Source organism: Tachyglossus aculeatus, chromosome 22, assembly GCF_015852505.1.
Source record: "Tachyglossus aculeatus isolate mTacAcu1 chromosome 22, mTacAcu1.pri, whole genome shotgun sequence".
Classification (NCBI taxonomy): Eukaryota; Metazoa; Chordata; class Mammalia; order Monotremata; family Tachyglossidae; genus Tachyglossus; species Tachyglossus aculeatus.
In genome coordinates this window covers 33,079,854-33,107,182 of record NC_052087.1, presented here as the reverse complement: position 1 = coordinate 33,107,182, position 27,329 = coordinate 33,079,854, and the positions used below count along the sequence as shown (strand labels likewise).

The following is a 27,329-nucleotide window of genomic DNA, read 5'->3' as shown; positions in this document are numbered from 1 at the left end:
CCGCCGAACCCCGGCCCCCTCTGAGGGGCTCCTCGTCCGCTCGGGGTCTGTGGTGTGAGAGGTGTCCATGCAGGGGAGGGGAGCCCCACGGGGAGGTGGGTTGGGGTCCCGGCTGGCGGCGGCGGCGGCGGCGGAGCTCACACGGAGATCTCGTAGGTGGTGCCGCCCACGCCCGACACCTTCTTCACCCCACCGCGGGTAGGGCTGCTGAGGGGCTGCTGGCCGGGGCCCGGCGAGGTGGGGCCCAGGCTTTTCGGCTGCCCGTTGGACTTGCTGTGGCCCGTCTTCAGCTGCAGCTCGTCTCTGGTTGCGGAGGAGGACGAGGAAAAACAGCCGTCAGTGAGTCTGCCACCCGCAACCCCCTCCCACCATTGAGGGGATTGAGAACTCATTCGTTCCATCGCGTTTACTGAGCGCTCACTGCGTGCAGAGCGCTGGACTACAAGTCGGCAACATGGAAAGACGGTCCCTACCCCACAACGGGCTCGCAGCGGAAAGAGCCCGGGGTTTGGAGCCGGAGGTCACGGGTTCTAATCCCGGCTCCGCCACCTGTCAGCTGGGCGACTGTGGGCAAGTCCTGGGCCTCAGCGACCTCATCTGGAAAATGGGGATGAAGGCTGTGAGCCCCGCGTGGGACAACCCGATCACCTTAATAGTAATAATGATGATGGCATCTGTTAAGCGCTTGCTCTGTGCAAAGCCCTGTTCTAAGCGCTTGGGGAGGTTACGAGGCGATCAGGTGGTCCCACGGGGGGCTCGCGGTTTTAATCCCCGTTTTACAGATGAGGTCACTGAGGCCCAGAGAAGCGAAGTGACTGGCCCAAAGTCACACAGCTGACAGTTGGCGGAGCCGGGATATGAACCCATGACCTCTGACTCCAAAGCCCGGGCTCTTTCCCCCGAGAGCCACGCTGCTTCTCCACCTCGTATCCCCCCACAGCGCTCAGAACAGTGCTTCGCACATAGTAAGCGCTTAACAAATGCCATCATCATTATTACTCTTGGCCGTTTTTTTTAATGGTATCCGTTCAGCGCCGACCGCGTGCCGAGCGCTGCGACGAGCTCATCGGGCCGGACACAGTCCACGTCCTGCCTGGGGCCCACGGTCTCGATTCCCGTTTTCCAGATGAGGTGACTGAGGCCGGGGGGCGGGCGGGCGACCGGCTCGCGGTCACGCGGCAGCCGGGCGGCGGAGACGGAACGAGAAGCCGGGTCCTTCGGAGTCCCGGGCCCAATCCGCTAAAGCCACGCCGCTTCTCTTTCATTCTTTCGTTCGTCCATTCGTTCAATCGTATTTATTGAGCGCTGACTGGGTAGGGACCGTCTCTAGATGTTGCCTGTGTTCTGCACACAGTAAGCGCTCAATAAATACGATCGATCGATTGATTCCTGCGTGCAGAGCCCTGTACTGAGCGCTTGGGAAGTACAAGCTGGCAACGACTTCTCCCTCCGGCCCGCGGATCCCCTGGTCCGGGCCGGGCGGAGGCCCCGGCTCCCGTTCCCCTCTCTGTCGCTCTCCCCCCGTCCCCGGACACGCCGTCGCCGTCCCCCCCGCTCGCCCTCCGCGGTGAGGGGCCGGGAGGCCGGGACGGGACCCGTACTCACTTGGGCGCCAGCAACGGCTGCAAGGCCACCTCCTCCGTTTCGGGGACGCCGGGCGGGGCCCTCTGGCTGCCGTAAGCCACCGACCGGGCCAGGAACGGGGCGGCGGGCGCCGACGGCTCCGGGGACCCCAGGCCCCGGCCCCGCAGCCCCTCGGGCTTCCCGAAGCGGGGGACGCCGGGCCGGGCCGGCGGGGCCTTGCCCGGCGGGGAGCGCCCGGAATCGTCCGAGGAGGAGCCGGCGCGGGGGGCCTGGCCGCAGCCCGGGGCGGCCGGGACGGCCGAGTCCGGCGGGGCGGCCGGCTCCTCGCGGCGGCCGGGCAGGGGCGGGGAGCGACGCAGCAGCAGCAGCTTCTCCCGCTCCTGCAGGGAGGCCACGATGTGGCGCGACAGGTTGTCGTAGCGCACGGGCGACGGGTCGCGGGCCGCCGGGCGCGGGTGCCGCTCCGCCTCCCGCTGCTGGGCCAGCCGGGCCGACAGGAAGGGCGAGGTGTAGCCCAGCGGGGGCTCGGGCTCGGGCTCCGCCTCGGGCCCGTCGGACGGCGTGAGCAGGCTGTCGTACGACAGGCTGCCGTTGCGCGTCTGGTTGACCAGGCTCTTGTACGAGGTGGACGTGGTGCCCTCCGAGCGGATGGACTGCAGCTGGCCCAGCTCGAAGCCCGTCCCCTGGGCCGACTTGAGGCTGGATGAGCGCGAGCCGCTCGACAGCGGGTCCCCGTGGAAGCCCTTGACGAAGGTGGGCGAGCGGAGGCTGTCCGGCTCCAGGCTGGGCTCCGACCGGTAGCTCGGGTGGCGGCCGCTCTCGCCGATGGAGGTGGGCTCCTTCAGGCTGTCGCCGCGACTCAGCTGCAAGGGGTGGGAAGAGGGGGGCCGGGGGGCCCGTCAGGGCCCGCCCCGAGGCCCGTCTGACGCCCCTAACCCCAGGCACCGGTCGCCCGGTCAGGCAATCGTATTTACTGGGTGCTTACCGTGTGCACGGCACACGCTTGGGAGAGTACACTACACAGACCTAACACATTCCCCGGCCACGACGAGCTTAGGCTCAGCGGGGGAGACGGGCGGTAATAATAATGATAATTTTGGTATTTATTAAAGCGCTTACTATGCGCCAAGCACCGTTCTAAGCGCTGGGGAGGATACGAGGTGATCGGGTTGTCCCACGGGGGGCTCACCATCTTAATCCCCCTTTTACAGATGAGGGAACTGGGGCCCAGAGGAGTGAAGCGACTTGCCCCAGACCTGGACGTAAGCGCCGTGGGGCTGGGAGGGGGGGGATGAGTCAAGGGAGCAAGTCGGGGCGGTGGAGGAGGGAGAGGGAGAGGAAAGGAGGGCCTCGCCAGGGAGGGAGGGCTGAGTGGGAGTCGGGCACCCAGGCTCGCGGGGCTGCTGTGCCTCCTCCCCCGGCCCATTCCCCTGAGCCGGTGGCTCCCCACGCCCCCTGCCCCGAGCCCGGTACCTTGGCGCTAGTGGAGTGTGGCAAGGCGGCCGAGGCGCTGCTGCTGCTGTAGCCGGGCCGATACTTGTACATGGTGGGCGTCGGGGGGCTGTCCTTGCCCAGGAGGCTGCTTTCTGCAAGAGGCACGGTCCCCGCGGATGCCACTTTACCGGGGGTCCCCGGGGGTAGACTGGGGTCGCTCCCCTCGGAAGCCCAGCCCCCCGCCCAGCTCCCCGCCGCCCTGCCCGGCGGCTCCGGGCGACGCTCACCCTCCGCGGCGGCCAGGCTGAGGTGGGTGCGCAGGCCGGCGAAGCGGCTCAGGTCCGGCTTCGGGGGGGGCGGAGGCTCGGCGTCTGCGGACTGGCTCTCCGTCACGTCCAGGCTCCCCTTGGACTGGGCGGACAGACGGAGCGGGGTCGGGCCCAGGGCAACGGGAAAGGGACGCAGACGGGGACCCCCCCCATGGGAGAAGCCACGCCACGGGCCCCGGCTGGGCCGTCCCGCCCTTCACCCCCAATCCCCGCCCCCTCACCTTGGTTCTCTTCAGTTCCCCCTGGATGCCGTTGTCCATGATCTTCACGGTGATCTGCCCGTCCGACACCTCGGGCCGCAGGAAGGGTGGCCGCACCACGATGGTCTGCTCTTTCTTGGGCCGCCCCAGGTACCTGTCGGGGGAAGCGGGGAGAGGTAGGAGGGGGCGGGCTCCCCGGTGTTAGGGGGAATCCGTCTGCTCCGCCCCGAGAAGCCGACGGAGGCGGGGGGTAACCGTACCTGGGGGCCGGCGAGCTGCAGAGCACCCGGCTGACGTTGTGGCAGCAACCGTTGGTGAAGGGGTTCACGCCCCCTCGGAATTTGCCCGTCACCTGTGAGGAGGAGAGCCGGAGGCATGGCACCGGGTGCGGGGGGAATGGGGTCGGGAGGGCTTCCCCTCCCTTCCCCGCGGCCAGGTGCATCGCCTCCGCCCCCCGGCCCGGCCCCGTACCTGCTCGTTGGTGGTGCGGCCCCGCGCCACCAGCACCACGTGGAATCCCGTCAGGCCGGCCACGGGGATGAAAAACAAGCCGGCCACGCACATCACGGCCATGCTGAGGCCCGGAGTCAAGGGCAACGCCGCGGGCGCTTGGCCCTGTCTGCCCAGCCCCCCGGGGAGAAGACCCCTCCACCCCCGTGCCTTTGGAATTTGTCTAAGCGCTCGCTTTGGGCCGAGCGCGGTACTGAGCGGTGGGACGAATACCGGGTGATCACGCCGGATGTGTTCCCCGTCCCACACGGGGCTCGCACGGGTCCAAGACTGAACTCCTTAGCTTCCCTCCCAAACCCTGCGCTCTCCCTGACTTTCCCATCGTCGTAGACAGCACTACCATCCTTCCCGTCTCACAAGCCCGCAAACTTGCTGTCATCCTCGACTCTGCTCTCTCGTTCACCCCTCACATCCAATCCGTCACCGAAACCTGCCGGTCTCACCTCCGCAACATCGCCAAGATCCGCCCTTTCCTCTCCATCCAAACGACCACCCTGCTGGTTCAATCTCTCATCCTTTCCTGACTGGATTACTGCCGGTCTCACCTCCGCAACATCGCCAAGATCCTCCCTTTCCTCTCCATCCAAAACCGCTACCCTGCTGGTTCAATCTCTCATCCTATCCCAACTGGATTACTGCATCAACCTCCTCTCTGATCTCCCCTCCTCCTGTCTCTCCCCACTTCAGTCTATACTTCACACTGCTGCTCAGATCATCTCTGTGCAGAATCGCTCTGGGCATGTTACTCCCCTCCTCAAAAATCTCCAGTGGCTACCAATATATGTTTGTACATATTTTTTTACTCTATTTATTTAATTTATTTGTACATATCTATTCTATTTATTTTATTTTGTTAGTATGTTTGGTTTTGTTCTCTGTCTCCCCCTTTTAGACTGTGAGCCCACTGTTGGGTAGGGACTGTCTCTATATGTTGCCAATTTGTACTTCCCAAGCGCTTAGTACAGTGCTCTGCACATAGTAAGCGCTCAATAAATACGATTGATGATGATGATGATCATCCTTTCACAGATGAGGAAACTGAGGCCCAGAGGGGTTCAAGCGACTTGCCCAAGGCCACCCAGCCGGCAACTGGAGGCGGCGGGATGAGAACCCCCGCCCCCAGGCCCGTGGTCCCGGCAGCCCCCTCCCGCTCCGGGTCCCGAAGGATACGTGACGGCCGTGCGGACCCCGGAGAGTTCCTCCACGTGGTACAGGACGTAGAGCAGGCCGAAGCCGAACACCCCCATGATGTGAGCCGTGAGGGACAGCAGGAAGAGGAAGAAGTAGCGGTAGTTCCGGCGCCCGATGCAGTTGTTCACCCAGGGGCAGTGGTGGTCGAATTCCTGCAGGAAAAGGGAGGATCCTACCTCAGGCTGGGGAAAAACGGGGGCCTAAAGGGGCCCCATCGAGGCCCGGCTCTTCTAGGAGGCGCGGGGTGAGTCCTCTGTCCCTTTCGGGCTTCAGTTTTCCTTGGGGAATACGGGCAAAACCTCGTGAGGAGGCGCCTCTTATTAAACGGCCTTTGTCTCTGAGCCGTGCCATCGTGCCTAGACCTTGGGCCTGGGGAGGAGGGGGAAGAGATGGGAGAGGAGGGGAAGAGGAAGGGAACGTGGAACGGGTTGGGCAGAACTTGCTCCTGGGAGCTTGTGTCCGGGGCAAAGGGGGTGCGAGACTCGCCGGGGGCGGGGGTCGGGGAGCGGGGTGTCTTACCTCCACACAGTTATCGCAGACGCTGCAGTGGGAGCAGCGCGGGGGCCGGTAGAAGCGGCAGGTGGCACACCACTTCATGCGCACCTGGATGCCTTTGATCTCCACGGTCTTGTAGAGGGGAGCTCGAAAATCGTCCTCCTTGTCCTCATCCTCTTCCGCTGCGATGGGAGGCGGGGAGGGGAGGAAGGGAGGACAGAGCCCGCTGAGCCACGACGACACTGGGGGCGGGGGGAAAACCACTACCTATTCCTCACTCCCCCCCATCTTGACCACAGCCGTTTCCTTCTGCCCAATCGGAAGGCGATTTCTGGTGGGAGTGGAGGGCGGTTTTAGCTCTGCCTCGTGAACCTTCTCCTTTCCTTTGGCACAGGGAAACGCAATTGAGGAACTGGGGGGGGGGGGTGGCGCCTTCGCACATCAGACCTTCTTCCCCTTCTAGACTGTGAGCCCACTGTTGGGTAGGGACCGTCTCTATATGTTGCCAACTTGTACTTCCCAAGTGCTTAGTACAGTGCTCTGCACACAGTAAGGGCTCAATAAATACGACTGAATGAATGCATGAACCGCACGATCGCCGAAGTTGAACCAGAAAGGCCGAGGCTGGCAGGGATGGGTCCCAAGCCATGGCCGGGGTTTCTGGATCTCCTCCCCGTCCCCGTCCCTTCCAGGGGGCTCAGTTGTCAGGGCCCGCCCCTCCACCCAGAACTGGCTCGGCCCGAGCCCAGACCCTCCAGAAGGGAGCCGGGGAGGCCTCACCTCGGGGAAAGATCCCTGGGTCCATGAAAGTGGCCATGCTGAAGTTGGCCAGCACGAAGAGGAAGACGACGGCATTGTAGATGGGCACTGCGGGAGACACGGACAGGCTGAGCCCTGGGCACCTGCACGGAAAACAGAAGAGGAGGGGGTGGGTGAGGGACCTCCGCGCTGGAGGCCGACCCGCAGGCCGGGCCCAGGTTCCACCCAGAGGGCTGCCTGGAGAGCCGCCAAGTCCCCGGCGTGATGGAGCCCACGAGGTCCTTCTCCTTTCTTCTCGGGGAGGGCACCGACGCCGCAGCCTGGCACCCCGCCTTGGACCGCTTATAAACCCACTCTCTCAGACGCACAGTCCCATCCTCGGCCCCGTCCCCCAAGCGGATATTTGGTCCTGGTTTCCCGTAGCTGCCGGGAGCCCGGGGAATGTCCGGCTCTGCGCTTCAGGGCCTCCAAAATCCAACACACCTGCACCGTCCTCCCTGCTCTCCGGCCACGCTCCCCTCCCAAAGGCCGCCCGGAGCCCCTGGAGCCCTGCCACGTCCCACTGACCTGTACGCTCACCGGAGGAGAAGCCACCTGCCACTCCCTCCCCCAAACCCGGGAGCCCATCTCTTCCCCTCCCCTTCTCCGGTTTCCCGGAGATTCCTCACCAGCCGAGGCAGCACTGGGAAGAGGAAGCCCACCAGGGCGGGAGCTGGATTTTACGCGGGGGAACGGCGGTACACCAAGGAACGGACACCCAGACCCGCCTCGGAAAAGAGCCCGACCCTCCGCCGGGTCAGGGGAGGGAAGAGCGGCGGGTAGAGAGGCATCCATCGGGTCCCTCCGACCCAACGGCGAGTTTTGAGTTTGAGTGGCTCCTCTCCTTCAGAAGAGGAAGCTCCGGGCCAGGGCAGACCCCCAGGGCGGCCTCTGTGCCCCCTTTGTGGGGGTCCGTGAACTTCACAGGAAGAGAGAGGAGGCCTCCCCATCTTCTCCCGCTTCTCTGGGGAGGACTGAGGCATGTGATGATCACGTGATGACCGACTTGCTCTACCAGAGGCCTCACGGGCCTCCCCTCTCCTCCTCCGTCCCCTCCACAGGTTGCCCAGAGGGGCTGCCCGCTAGACGACACTGGTGTAATCCCCTAATCTGCTTTGTCGCTTAATCCCCCGGATCTAGGGCAGCATCTGTCCTTGTCCCCTTCTCCCAGTCCGTTCTGGAGGAAGGGAGGGAGAGAAGGACCTAGGAGAACAAGGTGACATACGGTCGGTCCCAGAAGCCTAATCCAGGGCCGCCCCGATTCTCCTCTCCCCTTTCTCCCCTGCCCCGCTTCACTCTAATACCCGGGAAAGGGGTTCCCGGCTGGAAGAGAGACGCAGGAAGCGGAGCAGGATTCTTGTCCCTAAGGACAGGGACCAGGAGAGATAGGGGTTGGAATCTGGCGGTGGCACCCTCTCCCTATAATGGGGTCTGTGTGCTCAACTGCACAGAAGGGACCTTCTTGGGCGCTCAATACGCTGGGACCGCGGGTCCCGCGTCGGCCTTTTCAGCCACCCACTGAGCCCCTCCTGGGTGAACCTCACCGTTGGTGGTGTCTTCTTCAACCGTATATAGTGGGGAAGCAGTGTGGCCTAGTGGAAAGAGCACAGGCCTGGAGTCGGAGGATCCGGATTCGAATCCAGCTTTACCACCTGACTGCTGTGTGCGACCATACGCATGGCTGGGCCGATTGGCCCAATTTCACCGGGCCTATTACCCCCCCATACCAGTCCTCCCTCCCGCTTAGACCGTGAGCCCCATGTGGGACAGGGACCATGTCCAACCTGACCAGTCGGCATCTTCCCCAGTGGTTAGTACAGTGCTTGGCATGAAGTAAGCGCTTAATAATAATTACGGTATTTGATAAGCGCTTACTATGCGCCAGGCATTGTTCTAAGCGCTGGGGGAGATACAAGCAAATTGGGTTGGACACAGTCCCTGTCCCAAGAAGGGCTCACTGTCTTAATCCCCATTTTACGGATGAGGGAACTGAGACAGGGAAGTGAAGTGACTTGCCCAAGGTCACCCAGCAGGCAAGTGGCGGAGCCGCGATTAGAACTCATGACCTTTTGATTCCCAGGCCCCTGCTCTATTTACTACACCATTAATAAATGCCACAATTACTATTATACATATATATAATGATGGCATTTGTTAAGCGCTTACTATGTGCGAAGCACTGTTCTAAGTGCTGTGGGGGATACAGGGTGATCAGGTTGTTCCACATGGGGCTCACAGTCTTCATCCCCGTTTTACAGATGAGGGAACTGAGGCCCGGAGAAGTGAAGTTACTTGCCCAAAGTCACACCGCTGACAACTGGTGGAGCCGGGATTTGAACCCACGACCTCTGGCTCCCAAGCCCGGGCTCTTTCCACTGGTGCGTGCGTGAGTGCGTGTATTATAAGGTCTAGAGGAGAAGCAGCGTGGCTCGGTGGAAAGAGCCTGGGCTTTGGAGTCAGAGGTCATGGGTTCCAATCTCAGCTCCGCCAATTGTCAGCTGTGTGACTTTGGACGAGTCACTTCACTCCTCTGCGCCTCAGTGACCTCATCTGTAAAAGGGGGATGAAGACTGTGAGCCCCCCGTGGGACAACCTGATCACCCTGTAAACTTCCCAGCGCTTAGAACAGGGCTTTGCACATAGCAGGCGCTTGATAAATGCCATGGTTATTATTAAACAGTCCTCCAGCTAAGCCACTCCACGAGCCCATGACCCCAGGAAGGGCATTACTAACCCCTTCCCAGTCTCCTCCCAGTCGAAGCCCCGGACCTCGGCCTTCGGCGGCACCGTACGATCTCCGGCTGAGGATCTCTCGGCCGGGGCCGGGGCAAGACTCTCCAGGCTGCCCAAGGAAGCCGACCGCCTAAGGGGAGGGTGGCATCGGAGCACGGGCCTCACAGACACGACTCCTCTTCACCCGGCACCGGGCCGACCCGCCACCCTGCCTCGGTGGGACCTGGAGACTAGCGGCATGGAGGAAGAGAGAGGGCGAGGGGGCCGAGTCTTAACCCGCCCGACGCCCTGAACGAGAGCGGGACAGGCCAGTCTTTCGGGCCGGAACGCCTCCCTGGCAGCGACCCGTCATCCCAACTGTCAGCAAGAGAAAGGATGGCGGAGGGCCCGCTCTCCCACAACTCCTTCCGCTACGGGCAGCCGGAGAGGGAGGCAGGGACGGGATGGGCGGACGGCTGGACGACCCCCTCGCCCTTTCCCGGCACCGGATGCTGAGGGGAAGGCAAGGGCTCTCCTCTCCCCACGGAGGCTGGGAAGTTTCCGCGAGGTAAAGGAACGGGGTCGCTGCAGGCCACAGAGCGTGTGCACGCATGCGAAGGTGTGTCCGTGCACAAGCACGCACGTGTGCTCCTGCGATGAGAATGGCTATTCCACACACTCCCCGACCCCCTTCCGTCCGGGCTCCCCCGAACTTCAGCCCGGCAGAATTCCCCACCCGAACCGGGTCGGGATGCCGATTCCCCATCCCTCCCTACGCGGAGACCCCCGGCTTCCGTCCCGGGAGGCCCGGGCCCGGCCTCGGGAGGAGAGGCGAACGTGAGCAGAAGCCGTTCTCGCCTCCTTCCATCCTCCGCCCTGCGCGGGGAGGGGCCGCCCGTTGCCATGGTGCCTGGCAGGGCTCCCCGGTGACCACCCCTGGTGGCCTGCCTGGATCTGCTCCCTCTGAGGGAAGGAGGCAGGGGGGAGGCCGGGCTGAGGAGCTGTTGGGGCTCGTCCCGGGCCCCACGGCCCGCGTGACTCACCCCGGGGCTCCCCGCCGAGCCACCCCAGGAAGAACAGGTTCCTCTGCCCGTTGGGCCGGCACTCTCCCTGGGAGGGCCAGCTCCGGGGTGGTGGGGGAGGGCGTGAGCCCAGTGCCCGCCCGCTCTCCCTCCCTTCCACGCCAGCCGCCGAAGCCCAGAGGGCCAGGCCCTCCCGCCACCAGGAGCGGCCCGGATCGGGGACTACGGAACCAGAGTCGGGGCCTCGGGCGCCGTCCCAACCTCGCCTGACCGCTCCCGGTCACCCCCTCCTCCGTTCCCCAAGCGGGCGTCGTGGGAGTGAACCGAAAAACGCTTTGAGCTCTGCAGCCGAAGCACCGGGTCCCGTGGCTGCCGGCCACCTGCGGCAGGGACGAGTTACTCATCGGGATCCCCGTTCCGGTCCCTCCTTTACCTCCCAATCCACGTCCCCCCTCAAGCCGGGACGCCTCGCCGGATGTCAGGCCAGGGGGCCTTCCGGCCCTCTTGGCGCCCATTTCGTTTCAGGCTAAGTCAGTGGGGAGGAGGCCAGGGCGGGGCCGCTCCAGGCCAGGGAGAGGAGCCCGGCCGCTCCCGCCCCTCGTCTTCGCCCAGCGACACCCTCTTCGGGAATGCTCCTCGCCGCTTCCCTCCTCCAGATGCCCGGGACGAACACGCCACACCATTAGGTGGGCAGGTCCTCCGCCCACATTGTGGCCATCCTGTGGTTCCTCTCTAACTGGGGTGGCCCAGTCGGTGGGCCCGGGCGCAGCCGTCCTCTGCCGCGACCCGGGGACAACCTGGCCGCCGGCAGAAACAAGGTGGGCAGAAGGAGGGGGCCTAGTGGGAGACCTCGGGCCGGTCACTTCACTTCTCCGGGCCCCATTTTCCCTGTCTGTCAAATGGGGAGTCACCACCGCTTCTCCCTCCTACCTAGATGGTGAATCTCACGAAGGCCGGAAGACTGTGCCCAGCCTGATGATCTTGTCTTGACCCCAGAGCTTGGAACGGTGCCTGGCCCATAGTAAGGGCTGAACACACATCACAGCTGCTAGTACTATTCATAATTATCCGGGGTCTGCTGTCGCTTACCCCGACCTTTGCTCAAGAGGCACGTCCTTCTTCAAAGCCCCGGGACGGTGCCGAGAACAGAGCCCAAGGGAGGCGGTGAGAGGGCCGTCTCCCTCACGGGAGATCAGACTGGAGCGGAGCCCAGGACGAAGGGAAGGGGGAAGTTTCCTATGGGGCAGAGGGGGAAATGGAGGCATCTAGAGGCTGAGCGGCTTGCCCAAGATGCAGCAGCAGGAACCCGGAGTCCCGACCTGCTCTCTCGAACCAAAAAATCTTCTTCCTAAGCACTGAAGAGGAGAGAAGAAATCAGGGGGCCGCCTCACTGCTAAAGCTCCTCCTGTCCAGTGTCCACAGGGCAGTGCGGCTGAGCCGGGGCAGGGAGAGGGAGGAGGAGGAGAGTGGAGAGGTGGGCAGCTGGGAGCGGGCCCCCGCCAGTCGGGCAAGGAAGTTAGACATGCCCTCCCAAACCACACAATCGCTTTCATTCCCTCGCCAGACTGACTCTCTATTCAACAGCCTCACTTTCTCACTGAAGCAACCAGAGGGAAAAATTGCTCATTAGTTGAAGGCTGTGGGCCTCTACTCAGTCCACCTGCCAGCTGAAGAGACTCTCCTCCCCGACTCCCAACACCTCCAGACCAGAGATCCACATGCTCACGAGTTACCGGACCGGGGGTGCGGGCGCCCACAGAAAAGCTGTAGGACGGGACGGTAATTAGCCCGAGGTCAAGGGCATGTCCCGCCGCACTGAATCTCCGAGGGCCCGCCACTGCCGTGGCCCGGACTGCCGCCCTCCCCCTTCTCCCCAACCCCGGTCGGCACTTCTCTACTCTAAAAACAGAAGGCAGGGCAAGCAGGTGGCCGCTACTCCCGTAACCCAGCTCCGCCACTTGTCAGCTGTGTGGCTTTGGGCAACTCACCTCACTTCTCTGGGCCTCAGTTCCCTCATCTGGAAAAGGGGGATAATAATAATAACGATGGTATTTGTTAAGCGCTTACTATGTGCAAAGCACTGTTCTCAGTGCTGGGGGGATACAGGGTGATCAGGTTGTCCCATGTGGGGCTCACCATCTTAATCCCCATTTTACCGATGAGGGAACCGAGGCCCAGAGAAGTGAAGTGACTTGCCTAAAGTCACACAGCTGACAATTGGCGGAGCCGGGCTTTGAACCCATGACCTCTGACTCCAAAGCCCGGGCTCTTTCCACTGAGCCACGCTGCTTCTCTATAGCCACGCTGCTTCTCTGTGAGCCCCCCGTAGGACAACCTGATCACCTTGTAATCTCCCCAGCGCTTAGAACAGTGCTTTGCGCATAGTAAGCGCTTAACAAATGCCGTCATTATTATTATTATTACTCACCTAACTGGAGCAAGAACGATCTGTGTGGGCGCCCCACTGCCCCCCCAACCGCGCACCTGCCCTCCTCATCCTTGCTGCCATAGAGACCTGAAAATCCAGCAGGTCAACCGGGCTGGCCCTTGGGGGCCCGCAGCAGAGTTGCCAGTTGGGCAAGTATTTATTTCTTTTCTGCAGGCGCGAGCAGGTGGCCAGTCTGCGGGCCGGCTGCCACGGCCAGTGCCCGGCACCGTTTGGACGAACCCGGCAGGGTCTGTCCGAGATATCTGCAGGGGAAATGGCCCGGGCAGACTCGGGGGAAGAGATGAGGCCGGCCGGCGGACGAGACGCCGGCCGACGGGGAAGATATGCGGTCGGCGGGGATGCCGCGGCGGCGAGGGAGACGGACACAGGCGGGATGAGCGCCGGCTCCTCGCCGCAGACAGAGACGGACCGAGGGGACGCCGGTTTAGCTGTGGTCTCTGAGGGCCGGGCCCGCCGGACCCCGTGGCGGGGAAGTGCCGGACCTCCAAGCTGGCCTCACCCCGCCTGAGGCCGAGGGCCCGAGGAACGCTGCTCTAATTGGAGCAAACTAGGTTAATGGCTCCTTCTGCCAGCTAGGAAACGCCTACAACGGGGCATTTCCGTTCCAGGCAAACTGGTGTAACCAGTGGGAATGTCACCGGTCCCAGATGGGCTAGCTGGAATAGTAGTGGGAGAGAGGGTCCCCTGCCCGGACTTCTACGTTTCCTCCTTCGGTTTGGCCGAGGACAGAAACCCTTTAGAGAAGACGGGCTCCGTGTCGAGGGCATCCAGCCTGCCGGGCAACGCCGCTCCTCCGAACGGCCCCCGGCCCCAAATCGAATGGTCCCTGCCGCCCTCGGGGGTCAGATGCCGCGCGGTCCCGGACTGAGCAGCAGAACCCCAAGCCGGCTCTTTTCCCACGCCAAGTCCCTGTCACCTCCTCTTCTGTGGGGGAAGGACACACTTAGAAGGGGCGGGGGGGATTCGAGCTGAGCAAGAGGCCACCCCACCCTCCGGCCTGCCACGGGAAGGGGTCTACAGTTCCGGGAGGGGACGTACAAGGTTCGCACAAGCCACGGTTGCTCTCCAGAAGCCAGGGCAAAGGTCTCCAGCGGCTCGGCCTTCCGGGCGGTGGAGACGACAGAATACCAATAAGCCTGATACCGAAACACTGATAAGCCTCCAATCAACAGTCCGGGCCCACCCCACTCCCACGTCCCTTCTCCTCAGAGAGGCGGCCTGGAGAAGGGATGCTGCTGCCGGTTCTTTCCTGGCCGAACCCATCGCCACCTGCCAGGGGAGCGGAACCGAAGCCAATGACTCGTTTCTCTCTTTCTCGCTGATTTTCCAACCAGCTATCCCCGACTCAGTTAAGACCCCTCTGGGAGTCTGACTGAAATGCAGAGATTCCCATTCCATTTTTCAAAGCCCGTTTCCTTCCGCTGGCGAGAGAGGGTCAGCACCTTAACCTTCTCGACATCGACGGGTTCTTGCTTCCCCCTCTTCCATGCCCCAAATGAGCAGCCACTGGCCTCTGAATACCCCTCCCTCCTAGCCCTCCGGCCCCTTTCCCGGCCCAAACTCCAGTCCGCGGCCTTCCTCTCCCCAGCGGTATTTCTGGCCCCGAGGGAAATGCTACTGTAGGGACCGCTGAACTGGGCGGCCAAGTTTGGAGCCGAACCATTATCGAGGCTGACCCCAAGTCTTCTCCCGGGCCTCCGCAGCTCCGGGCCCCACTAGAACCACGAGTCCTGGGGTTCTCGCCTTCCCTGCTCCTCTAACGCTAGGCGTGGTTGTCTCAAACGAGTCGGCCCGGGCCCCTGTTGCTGCTTCCCAGAAGGGAAGAGACTGACGGGGCAGGGAAGAGGAGAGGCCCACGCCAGGATGCAGAAACGGTCCACCTCGGAGGCCCTCAAAACCCTGCGGGCTTTGCCCGTCCACAACCACCCATTCCCCAAAAACGGGGCGAGGCGGTGGATGGCGTTTGTTGCCACTTCTTCCACAGGCTCCTCCTTCTCTATTTGGAAAGCTCACTGTGGGCAGGGAATGTGTCTGTTTATTGTTGGACTGCATTCCCCCAGGCACTTAGTAATAATAATAATAATAATGACGGCATTTATTAAGCGCTTACTCTGTACAGAGCACTGTTCTAAGCGCTGGGGGAGGTTACAAGGTTGTCCCACGGGGGGCTCACTGTCTTAATCCCCATTTTCCAGATGAGGTCACTGAGGCCCAGAGAAGTGAAGTGACTTGCCCAGAGTCCCACGGCTGACAACTGGCGGAGCCGGGATTGGAAACCCTGACCTCTGACTCCAAAGCCCAGGCTCCTTCCACCGAGCCACGCTGTAAGGTGCTCTGCACACAGTGAGCGCTCACTAAATACGACTGAATGAATGAAAGTGACTCTGGAGTGCTCCTCCTCATAAATCTTGGCGCTACAGAGGGCGACCTGAGGGACAGTTCAAGGGGAGGCCTCCCCTGCGGCCAGGCCCCGGCTCCTCCCGAGGGTCGGTCGGTCCTCTGGACTCGGGTGGGGGGCAGCACGGGAACACTAACCTCCCGTGAGGCGACTCTACATCGCACCTCGTTGGACTCCCCGCCTGATTTGGAACTCCGTCCCTCCCTCCCCACGCCTGCAGAGAGACCGCCGCTCTCCCTTCAGGGCCCCACCTCAAATCATTCCTCCTCCATCAGGTCTTTCCTCAATTAATCTTGCACAGTCAGAGCCATATGATTCCATCAGCCAAGTGGACCGCTTAGGAACTTGTTTCTGCTCTCCTCAGTCTGTGTGTATATATATATATATGTATATATACACACACACGGAGAGCATAAATGATACATATATATATATATTTATAGGTATAACATATACTGTAATAATATATAAGCACAGGTATGTTTATTGTTGGTATATATATATATATATACACATATATATATATACACATTTGTTTCTGCTCTCAGTCTGTGTGTGTGTGTGTACATATTTATACACACACGGAGGAAAGCATAAATGATATATTTATAGGTATTACATATAATAATAATATATAAGCATATGTATGTTTATTGTTGTTTATTGATATCTATCTATCCATCAATCTGTTCTGTCCCTCACCATTCAATCGTTTATTGAGCGCTTACTGTGTGCACAGCACTGTGCTAAGCACTTGGGAAGTACACGTTGGCAACATACCCCATATATATATTTATATATGTTTCTGCTCTTAGTCTGTGTGTGTGTGTGTGTACATATTTATACACACACGGAGGAGAGCATAAATGATATACTTATAGGTATTACATATAATAATAATATATAATATATAATCATATGTATGTTTATTGTTGTTTATTGATACCTATCCATCTGTTCTGACTGTCCCTCACCATTCATTCAATTGTATTTATTGAGCACTTACTGTGTGCAGAGCACTGTACACTGTACTAAGCGCTTGGGAAGTACAAGCTGGGAACATACCCCATATATATATATATATATATATATATATATATAAAATAACGATGGTATTTGTTAAGAGCGTACTATATGCCAAGCATTGCTCTAAGTGCTGGGTAGATACAAGGTCACCAGGTTGTCCCATGTGGGGCTCACCGTCTTCACCCCCATTTTACAGATGAGGTAATTGAGGCCCAGAGAAGTGAAGTGACTTGCCCAAAGTCACACAGCTGACGAGTGACGGAGCCGGGATTAGAACCCACAACCTCAGACTCCCAAGCCTGGGCTCTTGCCACTAAGCCACGCTGCTTCTCTACGAATAAATAGATATTTATTTTGACCTACCTTGTCAATATTTTTATGTATGTCTCCTCCATTTGAATGTCATAAAGGGGAAGCCATCTGTCCCTTTATTCTGTTTCAGCACTTAGAACGGTGCTTGGCACATAGTAAGCACTTAACAAATACCATCATTATTATTATTATTATTACTGCAGCGTGGCTCAGTGGAAAGAGCCCAGGCTTTGGAGTCAGAGGTCATGGGTTCAAATCCTGGCTCCGCTAATTGTCAGCTGTGTGACTCTGGGCAAGTCGCTTCACTTCTCTGGGCCTCAGTGACCTCACCTGTAAAATGGGGATTAAGACTGTGAGCCCCCCGTGGGACAACCTGATCACCTGGTAACCTCCCCAGCGCTTAGAACAGTGCATTGCACATAGTAAGCGCTTAATAAATGCCATCATTATTATTATTTTTGAACAGCAACGTGGTATTTATTGAGCACTCACTGTGCGCAGAGCACTGGACTAAGCGCTTGGGAGAGAACACTAGAGTACAGTGCACTGGACCAAACGGGCGGGCAAATGTGAGCCCACTGTTGGACAGGGACCGTCTCCATATGTTGCCAACTTGTACTTCCCAAGCGCTTAGTACAGTGCTCTGCACACAGTAAGCGCTCAATAAATACGACAATGAATGAATGAATGAACAAATACAATCGCTACCACCCCCCCACACCATCACCACTACGTCGCTCCCCGGGGCCCTTCGATATTAAGCTCACTGGCCGTTCTCGGGACGGGGTTGGGGGCATTTCCACTTGCAAGAACTTTCCCGTGCCTCCCGGGAAACCTAACTCGGGAGTTTGCTCTCGCTCGGCAATCTTCCCAACTGGTCGTTTAAGCCTTTAGGAGCCCTTGTAGCTGGACGAGCTCTTCGAGTGGAAACAGAGTCACGGGTCAGTGAAGGGCGGGGAGGTTTAGCATCCTGAGGATTCAGAAAGGATAACTGGCCCGCTCCCCGGGTCATCCCGCTGCTGCTCACCATCGCCGTCACCACCACCACCGTGTGCCAAGTACTGTGCCGAGCTCGTCCGCGCTCCACACCGAGAACGGGAGGGAGAACGGGTACTTCCTCTCCATCTTGCAGAGGAGGAGACTGAGGTCCCGAGAGGTGAAGTGACTGACCCAAGGTCACCTGAACCCAGTTGCTCTGCATCCCGGGCCCGGGCCCTTCCTACTAGGACCAAGGGGCTGCTGCTCCTCGCCTGCCGTGTGGACTTGGGCAAATCACGTCATTTCTCCGGGGATTAAGATTGGGAGCCCCACGTGGGACGGGGCTGTGTCCGAGTCAAATACCTTGCATCTACCCCAGCGCTTAGTACAGTGCCTGGCACGCAGTAAGCGCTTGGCAAACTCAAATACCTTGTATCTACCCCAACAAATGCCACCACAATTACTATTATTTTCTCTAGGGATTGGAGTCGAGCAGGGCCGATCCCCAACACCCCTGACCACCATTTCCTTCGCTGGAAGCGGGCAGAGTTGGCGGAGTCCGGGCCCGACCGCCCCGCCGCCCCCCCGGGCCGTCCCCCGCACCCGCTCCCGCTCCCGCCCACCACCGCCGCCGGAACGGAGTCCAACTCACGTGAAGGCAAAGAAGAGGGTCGTGGCTCCCACTAGGAAGATGCCCGCCGCGGACACGGGGACGTACTTGCTGGGTTTGAACCTCTTTCCGGACTCTGCGGGCATGTTGGAGCTCTGGAGGGGAATCTGCCCTGCCGCATAGCCCAGGCCCGCACGGCGGCAGGACGGACGCGGCCGAGCGGGGCGGGGATGGGGGTCCTGGGGGGGGCACCGGGGTCCCCCAGAAACAGTCACGCTCCTGCCCTTCCCCCTCCCGGATAAAACCACAAGTCAGAGGGTCCTGGACCGAGAGAAGAGCATGGGAGGGGGAGAGGGGAAGCAGGAGGGGGTTAAAAAAAAAAAAAAAAATCACCGCCACCCGGGAAGACGGCTGAGAGGCCGCAGGTAGCCAGGGAAGCCGGGACCAACGATGGCGCACGGCTTGGGAGGTTTAAAAGGTGAGCGCGAGCTGCACCGGCTCATGGGTGGGCCCGGGCTGGGTGGAACACGGGTGGAGGGGACGGGGCCGGGGGCAGAGGCCGGGTGGGGATGGGGAGGGGAGCGGCAGCAGATCAGGAGGCTCTCCGGCCCAGGGCGGACCCCCGCGTGCGGCCCGCAAAGGGTCCCGTTCCCCCGGCGCGCGGCCCGGACGCTCTCCCCGCGGGGTCCCGCGGCGCCGCTTCCATCCAGCGAGGCCCGCTCGGGCGGAGTCCGCTCCTCCTGCCGGGCGGGGGCTTCTCCTCCGGTCCGGCCCGTGCCTCCCGGAGCCGGCTGTCCCGGGCACCGCGGCCCTCCGCCCCGATTTCAACAGGGCTCGCTGTCTGGCAGTGCCGGTTTAATTTTATTTATTTCCCTCCTGGCAGCTAAAGCCGGGCGACAGCTGCCGGGAGGTTGAGCGGCAGATCCTTCTCTTCGGCTGGGGACGGGGGAGGGCTCGGAGTCGAGGGCACGCGCCTGTCCTTGCTCCCTTCCTGTCCGTGGCCTCTCTCTCTCTCTCTCTCTCCCTTTCCGAAGCCCGTCAGAGGTGGCCGAATCCGTCGGGTCCGCGGGAAGCCGAGGGGAAATCGGGCCCCCTAGAAGCCATGCTCCACAAACGGGCGAGACGGGGACGGGGGAGTCGATCCCGGTCGACGGCACTCTGAAAGGCCGCCGCAGGTCGAAGCGGAGCCTTCCTTCCCTTCGAGGATCTCGGTCTGCTGGTGGGGTCTCCCGCCTCAGCTCCTCCTCCGAACTCGGCTCTCCGGGACGCGGGGTGAGCCCGAGACGCTGCGGCCGCCCGCCTGCCGGAAGCAAAGATGCGCGTTAGAGGCGTTCGGTGGGGACCCTTCCCGGAGAAACGACGCCGAGCTCCTCCGGGATGGGCTCTGGGTTTACAGAGAGAAGACGACTCCTCTTTCTCGCTTAGTGGGGTGGAAGAGGGAAGGCGGGGCTGCCTTGAGAGGAAGGGGCGTGAGAATAACCCGCCCCGCCCAGCTCATTCAATTCTACCTAAAAGAGCAGGAGCAGAAACCGTCTTCACCGCCTGTCCCCCCAAGCCAACCCCAGAACTGGACCCATCCCAACCCGCTCAGACTATATAAGCACTCCCTCGGCACGCCAAAACCTACTCTAGCCCTTCTGAAATCGCGTCACCTCCTCCGATCCGTCCGTCCATCGATCAATCAGTCGATCGACGGCATCAGGCCTCCCCTGGTTAATCTCATCTCCCCTCCCGGGCACCACCTCCCCACCCCACTTCAGCTCCCCCGGCGCACTTGGGCGCACACACCTCCTCGACTTAAGGCTTCGCAGGACACTCGCCTTCCTACTCTCTTGCTTCCTCCTACGTGCGAGTCAATTTAGCGCCTGTCTCCGGGGCTAGGCTGGAAGCTCCCTAAGCGCTTAGTCTGCACACCGTCAGCACTCAATAAACGCAGACCGAATGAACGAACGAACTACAGAACTCCCCCGGGCGCTTCGTACAGCGCCCTGCCTATGGCCGGCACTCGCTAAGCGGCGGTGCCCGACTGTCCGAGGCTGGCGACAAAAGTAGAAAGAACTTTTCAGGGCCCCCGATGCAGTAGGGAGGCTCCACGCCAGGATACGGGCTATCATTGCTTCTCGAGGACCCCAGTCCAGAAAGGAGACAATCACCGCCTCCGCTTTCCGAGAACCTGGAGGGTCCCGCCGGCCCCAACCGCCGTCTCCCGCCACTCCGGCCGGGCCCCGTCGCCCACCCTGCGGGACCTCCGCGCGGAAGGCCGACCTCGGAAAGTCGGTCGGCACGGGGTCCTCCCGGCGAAAGGCCGCGGCGGCGAAGCGCTCGGACTCCTTCGCTCCGGCTGCCGCCCTGACAACTTTTTCCCTCAACGGCCAACTGGGTCCCACCTACTCGGGGTACAGTTCCCAGCAGCAATTACCGCTGTCAGCGAATGACGCCGCCACTTTGGATTTTACAGGGGGCTTTTCATCTGGAGATCTCAAAGCGCTTTTCTCATTACCGGCTGACGCACACCCTCTCGCCACCCCTCCAGACACACACCGGGTAAGCCTGAAACTCGGAGATCGGCCCGAGGCGACTCACTGAGTCACGGCCGGAGCTCGGCTCGGGATCTAGGAGCCCGGACCCCACCTGCCTCCGCAAGCCCGTTCTTCCTCTCCCACGCCCACCGCTCTCTCTGCCCGAGAGACGAGGGCTCCTTAGAAGTCGAATTCCTGGTTAGATTTTCTACGGCCTTCGGGGTCGCCTCATCGGACGGTGCCCTGGAAAGACCGTCCTTTTCCCCCCTGGGACCTCCGGGGCCGTCGGCCTGACTCCCCCGCGGCCGATTAAGGGAGGGGAGAGAGCCGGGGGTTGACTCTGGCTCTGATCCCTTCTGCTTCTGGAGGTGGAGGGCCCCTCCCTGCCGGCTTCTCCCACCTTTTTCTTCTTTTTATTAAACCGGAGGCTCGAAAAGCCAAACAGCTCTTTTACTGTGCGCCGGGAGTCCGGCACATCTGCGGGTAAGACGGTCTCTAGGGTAGTTTGGAATGTGTTTGTAGTTTACTATGTAAAGGCTCCAGGCTGAAGCCTTCCCACCTCCTGCCCTCGCCAGAATGAGCTACATCGTCTCCCGGCCCATCCCCCTCGACCCCACTGTCTTCCAGGAGAAGCTCCGCTGATTCCTGATTTAGAAAAGAATCAGTGCCAACTTCTGCCCTCTCCCCCCGGCCCCTCAAACCCACCCACCCACCCACCAAGAAGAAGAGGAAGTCCTGCAGGGACCGGGAGCCGACGTTATTCTCCGTTTAAGCAACAGCTAACCACCAGGACTCTCTCCCGGGAACCCTAAAGGTTAAGGAAGAGAGAGGGCCAACTATCTGGATTTAATCTAGGAGTATTAATTAGTGGCAAGGCTATTTCAGAGAGAGGAGGTGGGTCAGGAACCTTTACTACGGAAGGAATCTGAGGATGCCAAAGGGTACGCGGGCAGGACGATTCGGGCCCACGGAAAAGAAGCAGTCCACCGGGACGCGTTTTCAGGTCGGGCGCCGAGAGGGAGGGCGGGATAAAATCTGGGAACATCCTGGGAATGGGTGGAGAAGCACCAGGTCGCATCGGAAGGCCGAGCTGGGAGGGGAAAGGGATCGGAAGGGCGTGTAGCCGCTCGAGACGGTGATCTAGGCTGATACCAATTTGGGCCATGCACACGAATGCCCGTCCGATAAACAGACGAGGGAGTGGAAGCAACCACAACATATGTTGCCAACGTGTACTTCCCAAGCGCTTAGTCCAGTGCTCTGCACACAGTAAGCGCTCAATAAATACGGTTGATTGATTGATTGATATCGGAAGGCGGGCTGGCGTCGGGAAGAGAGGTCTCGAGCACCATTCTAACCTGGCAGAGACGATCGGGGCAGGGAAGGGCAGTGTGGCCTTGGCGGAAAGAGCACGGGCTTGGGAGTCAAAATAATAATAATAATAATAATAATGATGGTGGCATTCGTTAAGCGATTACTATGTGCCGAGCCCTGTTCTACGCACCGGGGAGGTTACAAGGTGATCAGGTTGTCCCACGGGGGGCTCCCAGTCCCCATTTTACAGAGGAGGTCACCGAGGCCCAGAGAAGTGAAGTGGCTTGCCCAAAGTCACACAGCAGACAAGTGGATTAGAACCCGGGATCTTTCCACTAAGCCACGCTGCTTTTTTAGACTGTGAGCCCACTGTTGGGTAGGGACTGCCTCTATATGTTGCCAACTTGTACTTCCCAAGCGCTTAGTCCAGTGCTCTGCACAAAGTAAGCACTCAATAAATACGATTGATCGATTGATTACGGCACCCCCTTCTCTGGGTTCGAATCCTGATGCTGCCACTTGCTCGCCGAGTGGCCTCGGGCAAGTCGCTTAGCTTCTCCGGACCTCCGTTTCCTCACCCGTCAAATGGGGATTCAATCCCTCTTCTCCCTCTTGCTCGGACCGTGAGGCCCAGGTGGCACCGGGCCCGCGTCTGACCTGATGGACTTGTTCCTTGCCACATACACAGTGAGCACTTAACGCATTCAAGAACTAAACCATTCGCCCCGGGGATGAAATCCACGGATACGTCAGTGAAGGGGGGGTTGAGGAAAGCCGACGTCTCCGGAGGGAGAACCCGGGGAGAGAAGTGGACGGCCGGGAATGCGATCGGGGCGTCAGGCTCGGCGTATTTAATCGAGGCGCACGCCCATCGTCCTTCAAACGCGTAATGGGGGAGTCCGCTTAGTAAGTCCGGCACAGGAGAAGCGTAATGAAAATCCGCGTGGAGATTAGGAGGACTTGCAACCCCCGCCCCGCGCTACTGAACAGTTTGGGTGGCAATGTTTTGGAAGGGCTTTAATAAGGGGCAGTGACATCACCACGGACAGGAGGGAGGCCCGATGGAGGAGGAAAAAGATCTGGGGCGGGGGGGAGAACGGACATGTGGATTTTATTACAGGTCCTGCTGTAACTTCGGAGTCCCTTCCCCCCGCCTCTCCTCGGCGTCTTCAGCGTGGCTCAGTGGCAGCCCGAAGGACCTGGGTTCTAATCCCGGCTCCGCCACCCGTCTCTGGGCAGGTCGTTTCTCCGTGCCTCGCTCGCCTCATCTGTAAAATGGGGATGAGGACGGCGAGCCCCACGTGGGACAACCCCGTATCTACCCCGGCGCTTAAGAGCGGTGCCCGGCACGTAGTAAGCGCTTCAATGCCACCATCGTTTGGAAAGGGGAGCGGCTTGGGAGTCGGAGGCCGTGGGTTCTCATCTTGGCTCCGCCGCTTGCCTGCTGTGTGACCTCGGGCCTGCCGCTTCACTTCTCTGGGCCTCAGGTCTCTCCTCGGTCAAACGGGGATGGAGACCGGGAGCCCCACGTGGGACAACCCCATCGCTTACTTGGCCCACGGTGAGCGCTTAGCAAATAGCATCCTTATTAATGACGGCCAACGCCTCGGCCCTCCCGGAGCGCAGAGCGGCGAGGAGGGGGTCCGGGGGCGAGGGGAGGGGAAGTCGAGGCCGAAAAGAGGGGGGACGGGCGGGTCAAGGGGAGGAGGCGACGCCAGCTGGGTGCCCCGCGTCCAAGCCGCCGGGCCGGGTGGCCAGAGCCCGGGCTTGGGGGTCGGAGGCCGTGGGTCAGCTGGGCGACTTGGGGCAAGCCCCTTCGCTCCCCCGGGCCTCGGCCACCTCATCTGTCAAATGGGGATGGAAGCCGAGGGCCTCCCCCCGGGATGCCCCCCGATGAGCCGGCAGCGCTCAGCACAGTGCTCGGGGCACAAAGTGAGCCTTTAACAAACGCCATCGGTACGGGCCCCCCTGTCCCGGGGGCGAAGGCGGCTAAAAAGGAAGGGGGACCCGCCCCTGGAGGTGCCCGGGCTCGGGCTGGGAGCGTCCGGGGGATCAGAGGTGGGCAAGGCCGTGGGGGCGGGTTAGAGGCTGCTAGGGCCGTGGGGGTTACAGGTGGGCATGGCCACAGGGGGTTAGAGGAGGTGGGCATGGCAGCGAGGGGCTTGAGGTGGGTGTGTCCAGGGGCTTAGAGGCGGGCACAACCACGGGGGGCTGCAGGTGGGCCCGGCTGCTGGGGGCGGGTCAGAGGTGGGAACGGCTGTGGGGGTTTGCAGGTGGGCACGGGTGGGGGGCTGGAGGTGGGCACGGCGGCTGGGGGCGGGTTAGAGGCGGGCACGGCCGTGGGGGGTTACAGTTGGGCACGGGTGGGGGGGATAGAGGTGGGTATGGCTGGGGGGATGGAGGTGGGCACGGCTGGGGGGACAGAGGTGGGCACGGCTGGGGGGTTACAGGTGGGCACGGGTGGGGCGTTACAGGTGGGCACGGGTCTGGGGATAGAGGTGGACAAGGCTGAGAGGGACAGAGGTGATCACGGCTGGGGGGGACAGAGGGGGGTACGGGTGGGGGGACAGAGGTGGGCACGGCCAAGAGCGGTTACAAGTGGGCACGGGTGGGGAGACAGAGGTGGGCACGACTGTGGGGGGATGAAGGGGGGCACGGCTGGGGGGGGATAGAGGTGGGCACCGCCAAGAGGGGTTACAGGTGGGCACGGGTGGGGGGATAGAGGTGGGCACGGCTGGGGGGGGTTAGAGGTGGGCATGGCTGAGGGAGATAGAGGTGGGCACGGGTTGGGGGGACAAAGGTGGGCACGGCTGGGGGGGATGGAAGGGGGCACGAGTGGGGGGATAGAGGTGGGCACGGCTGGGGGGGGTTAGAGGTGGGCACGGCTGAGGGGGATAGAGGTGGGCACGGGATGGGGGGACAAAGGTGGGCACGGCTGGGGGGGATGGAAGGGGGCACGAGTGGGGGGATGGAAGGGGGCACGAGTGGGGGGATGGAGGTGGGCACGGCTCGGGGGGGTTGGAGGTGGGCACGGGTGGGGGGGATAGAGGTGGGCACGGCTGGGGGGGATAGAGGTGGGCACGGCTGAGGGGACTAGAGGGGGGCACGGCTGGGGGGGGGCTAGAGGGGGGCACGGCTGGTCACGGCGTGGCTCGGTGGAAAAGAGCCCGGGCTTGGGAGTCCGAAGTCGTGGGTTCAAATCGCACCTCCGCCCCTTGTGAGCTGGGTGGCTGGGCCCGAGTCCCTTCCCTTCTCTGGGCCTCAGTTTCCACGGGGGCGACCCCACCGCCCTCTAACCGCCCCGGCGCTCGGCGCGGCGCTCAGTACGGAGTAAGCGCTTAATAAAATGCCCTTATCGTTATTACAATTATTACTATTACCGGGGGGGGGGCACGGCAGGGGTGGGGGGGGGGGTCCGAGCTGAGGGAGGAAAAGAGGGGGAGGGTCGGGGGCGTCCCCCCCATCCCCCTCCCGGCGCGGACTTCCGGTTCGTGGGGCCCCCCCCCCCCATCCCGGACACTCACCCTGCCCCCCGCGCTCCGCGGCCTCCTCCGCCTCCTCCTCCTCCGCCGGCCGGCCGGGCTCCGCGGCAGCGCGCACGCGCGCCCCCGTCCGTCCGCGCCCCCCCGCGCGCGCGCGTCCGTTGGCCTGAGGCGCGGCGCTCGGGCGCTCCCGGCGCGCTGATTGGCTGCCCGGCGCGGCGCTCGGGCGCCCCCGGCGCGCTGATTGGCTGCCCGGCGCGGGCGCGCGCGACGGCCGCGCCTCCCTCATTCATGCCGCCCAGGCCCCGCCGCGGGGGCGCGCCCGCCCTCCCCCCCCGATTGGCTGCCGGCGGACGGCGACGGAGCGACGCACGGCGCACGCACGCACGCCGTCGGGAACGATCGGGTCGGGTGGGCCACTCGCGGACGGGGGAGGACTGTTTTTTTAATAGCATTTATTAAGCGCTTACTCTGTGCAAAGCACTGTTCTGAGCGCTGGGGAAGTTACAAGGCGATCAGATTGTCCCACGGGGGGGCTCCCAGTCTCCATCCCCATTTTTGACAGATGAGGGAACTGAGGCCCAGAGAAGTGAAGTGACTTGCCCAAAGTCAGTCAATTGGCACACACCGCCTCTCTCTCCTACCCGCCGAAATACCCCCCCCACCCCTTCCACAAGGATCGGGGGTCGACACATCCGGGAAACCACGCAGAAGGGCCCACGCCTCCCCCCTCGGGGAGCGATGGTACGGCCCGCCCGCCGACGGGCACGTGACGAGGCCCCTCGCGGGAAGGCCACGCCCACTTCCGGTTCCGGCGCCGCGCGCCCATTGGTCGGATCGTCAGCAAACGGGAAAAAAAAAGGTCCTTTTTTTTTTTTGGTGTTATTCAATTCGGACAAAACTTTATTTAAATCGGCGGGGACAGGGGAGGCCGCACAGACGCGCGAGGGCCCGGAAGGGAGTCGGGTCTGGTGGGGGGGAGGGGAGCGGAATCTTCATAATAATTAATAATAATAATTAATAATAATAATAATGATGATAATTTTGGTATTTGTTAAGGGCTTACTACGTGCGAATTGCTGTTCTATCCGCTGGGCTAGGACTGGTGCATATTGGTCCATATTTATCATTCTATTTATTTTATTAATGAGGTGTATCTGTAATTCTATTCATCTATTTTGAAAATAATAATCATGATGACGGCATTTGTTAAGCGCTTACTACGTGCGAAGCGCTGTTCTAACCGCTGGGATAGGACTGGTGCATGTTGGTCCATATTGATTATTCTATTTATTTTATTAATGAGGTGTATCTGTAATTCTATTCATCTATTTTGAAAATAATAATCATAATTTTGGTATTTGTCAAGCGCTTACTACGTGCGAAGCGCTGTTGTAACCGCTGGGATAGGACTGGTGCATATTGGTCCATATTGATTATTCTATTTATTTTATTAATGAGGTGTATCTGTAATTCTATTCATCTATTTTGAAAATAATAATAATCATAATAATAATGACAGCATTTGCTAAGCGCTTACTACGTGCGAAGCGCTGTTCTAACCGCTGGGATAGGACTGGTGCATATTGGTCCATATTGATTATTCTATTTATTTTATTAATGAGGTGTATCTGTAATTCTATTCATCTATTTTGAAAATAATAATAATCATAATAATAATGACGGCATTTGCTAAGCGCTTACTACGTGCGAATTGCTGTTCTAACCGCTGGGATAGGACTGGTGCATATTGGTACATATTTATTATTCTATTTATTTTATTAATGAGGTGTATCTGTAATTCTATTCATCTATTTTGAAAATAATAATAATAATAATAATAATGACGGCATTTGTTAAGCGCTTACTACGTGCGAAGCGCTGTTCTAACTGCTGGGGTAGGACCGGTGCATATTGGTCCATAATTATTATTCTATTTATTTTATTAATGAGGTGCACCTGTAAT

General features: G+C 60.6%; 1 protein-coding gene across 1 annotated transcript; it reads right to left on the bottom strand.

Moving 5' to 3' along the window:
* On the bottom strand, positions 1-25,440 carry ZDHHC5 (zinc finger DHHC-type palmitoyltransferase 5). The gene is made up of 12 exons (XM_038764922.1): positions 25,406-25,440; positions 18,091-19,348; positions 6,524-6,645; positions 5,768-5,925; positions 5,228-5,400; positions 4,019-4,121; positions 3,808-3,899; positions 3,569-3,701; positions 3,306-3,429; positions 3,058-3,170; positions 1,606-2,447; positions 1-303 (listed from the first exon to the last, which is right to left on the bottom strand). The coding sequence occupies exons 2-12, from the start codon at positions 18,192-18,194 to the stop codon at positions 138-140; spliced, it is 2,130 nt and encodes a 709-aa protein (XP_038620850.1). The 5' UTR covers positions 18,195-19,348; positions 25,406-25,440; the 3' UTR covers positions 1-137.
* Between the last annotated feature and the right edge of the window lie 1,889 nt (positions 25,441-27,329).

What these genes read in the sequence shown, in the direction of transcription:
- ZDHHC5 (XM_038764922.1), bottom strand. Translation starts at nt 18,194, where the DNA reads ATGCCCGCAGAGTCCGGAAAGAGGTTCAAACCCAGCAAGTACGTCCCC. An exon ending in CAGCCTGGCCGCCGCGGAGG is followed by an intron (nt 3,171 to 3,305) that starts GTGAGCGTCGCC and finishes TGCCTCTTGCAG; the next exon opens with AAAGCAGCCTCCTGGGCAAG. An exon ending in CAGCCGTTGCTGGCGCCCAA is followed by an intron (nt 304 to 1,605) that starts GTGAGTACGGGT and finishes CTCCGCAACCAG; the next exon opens with AGACGAGCTGCAGCTGAAGA.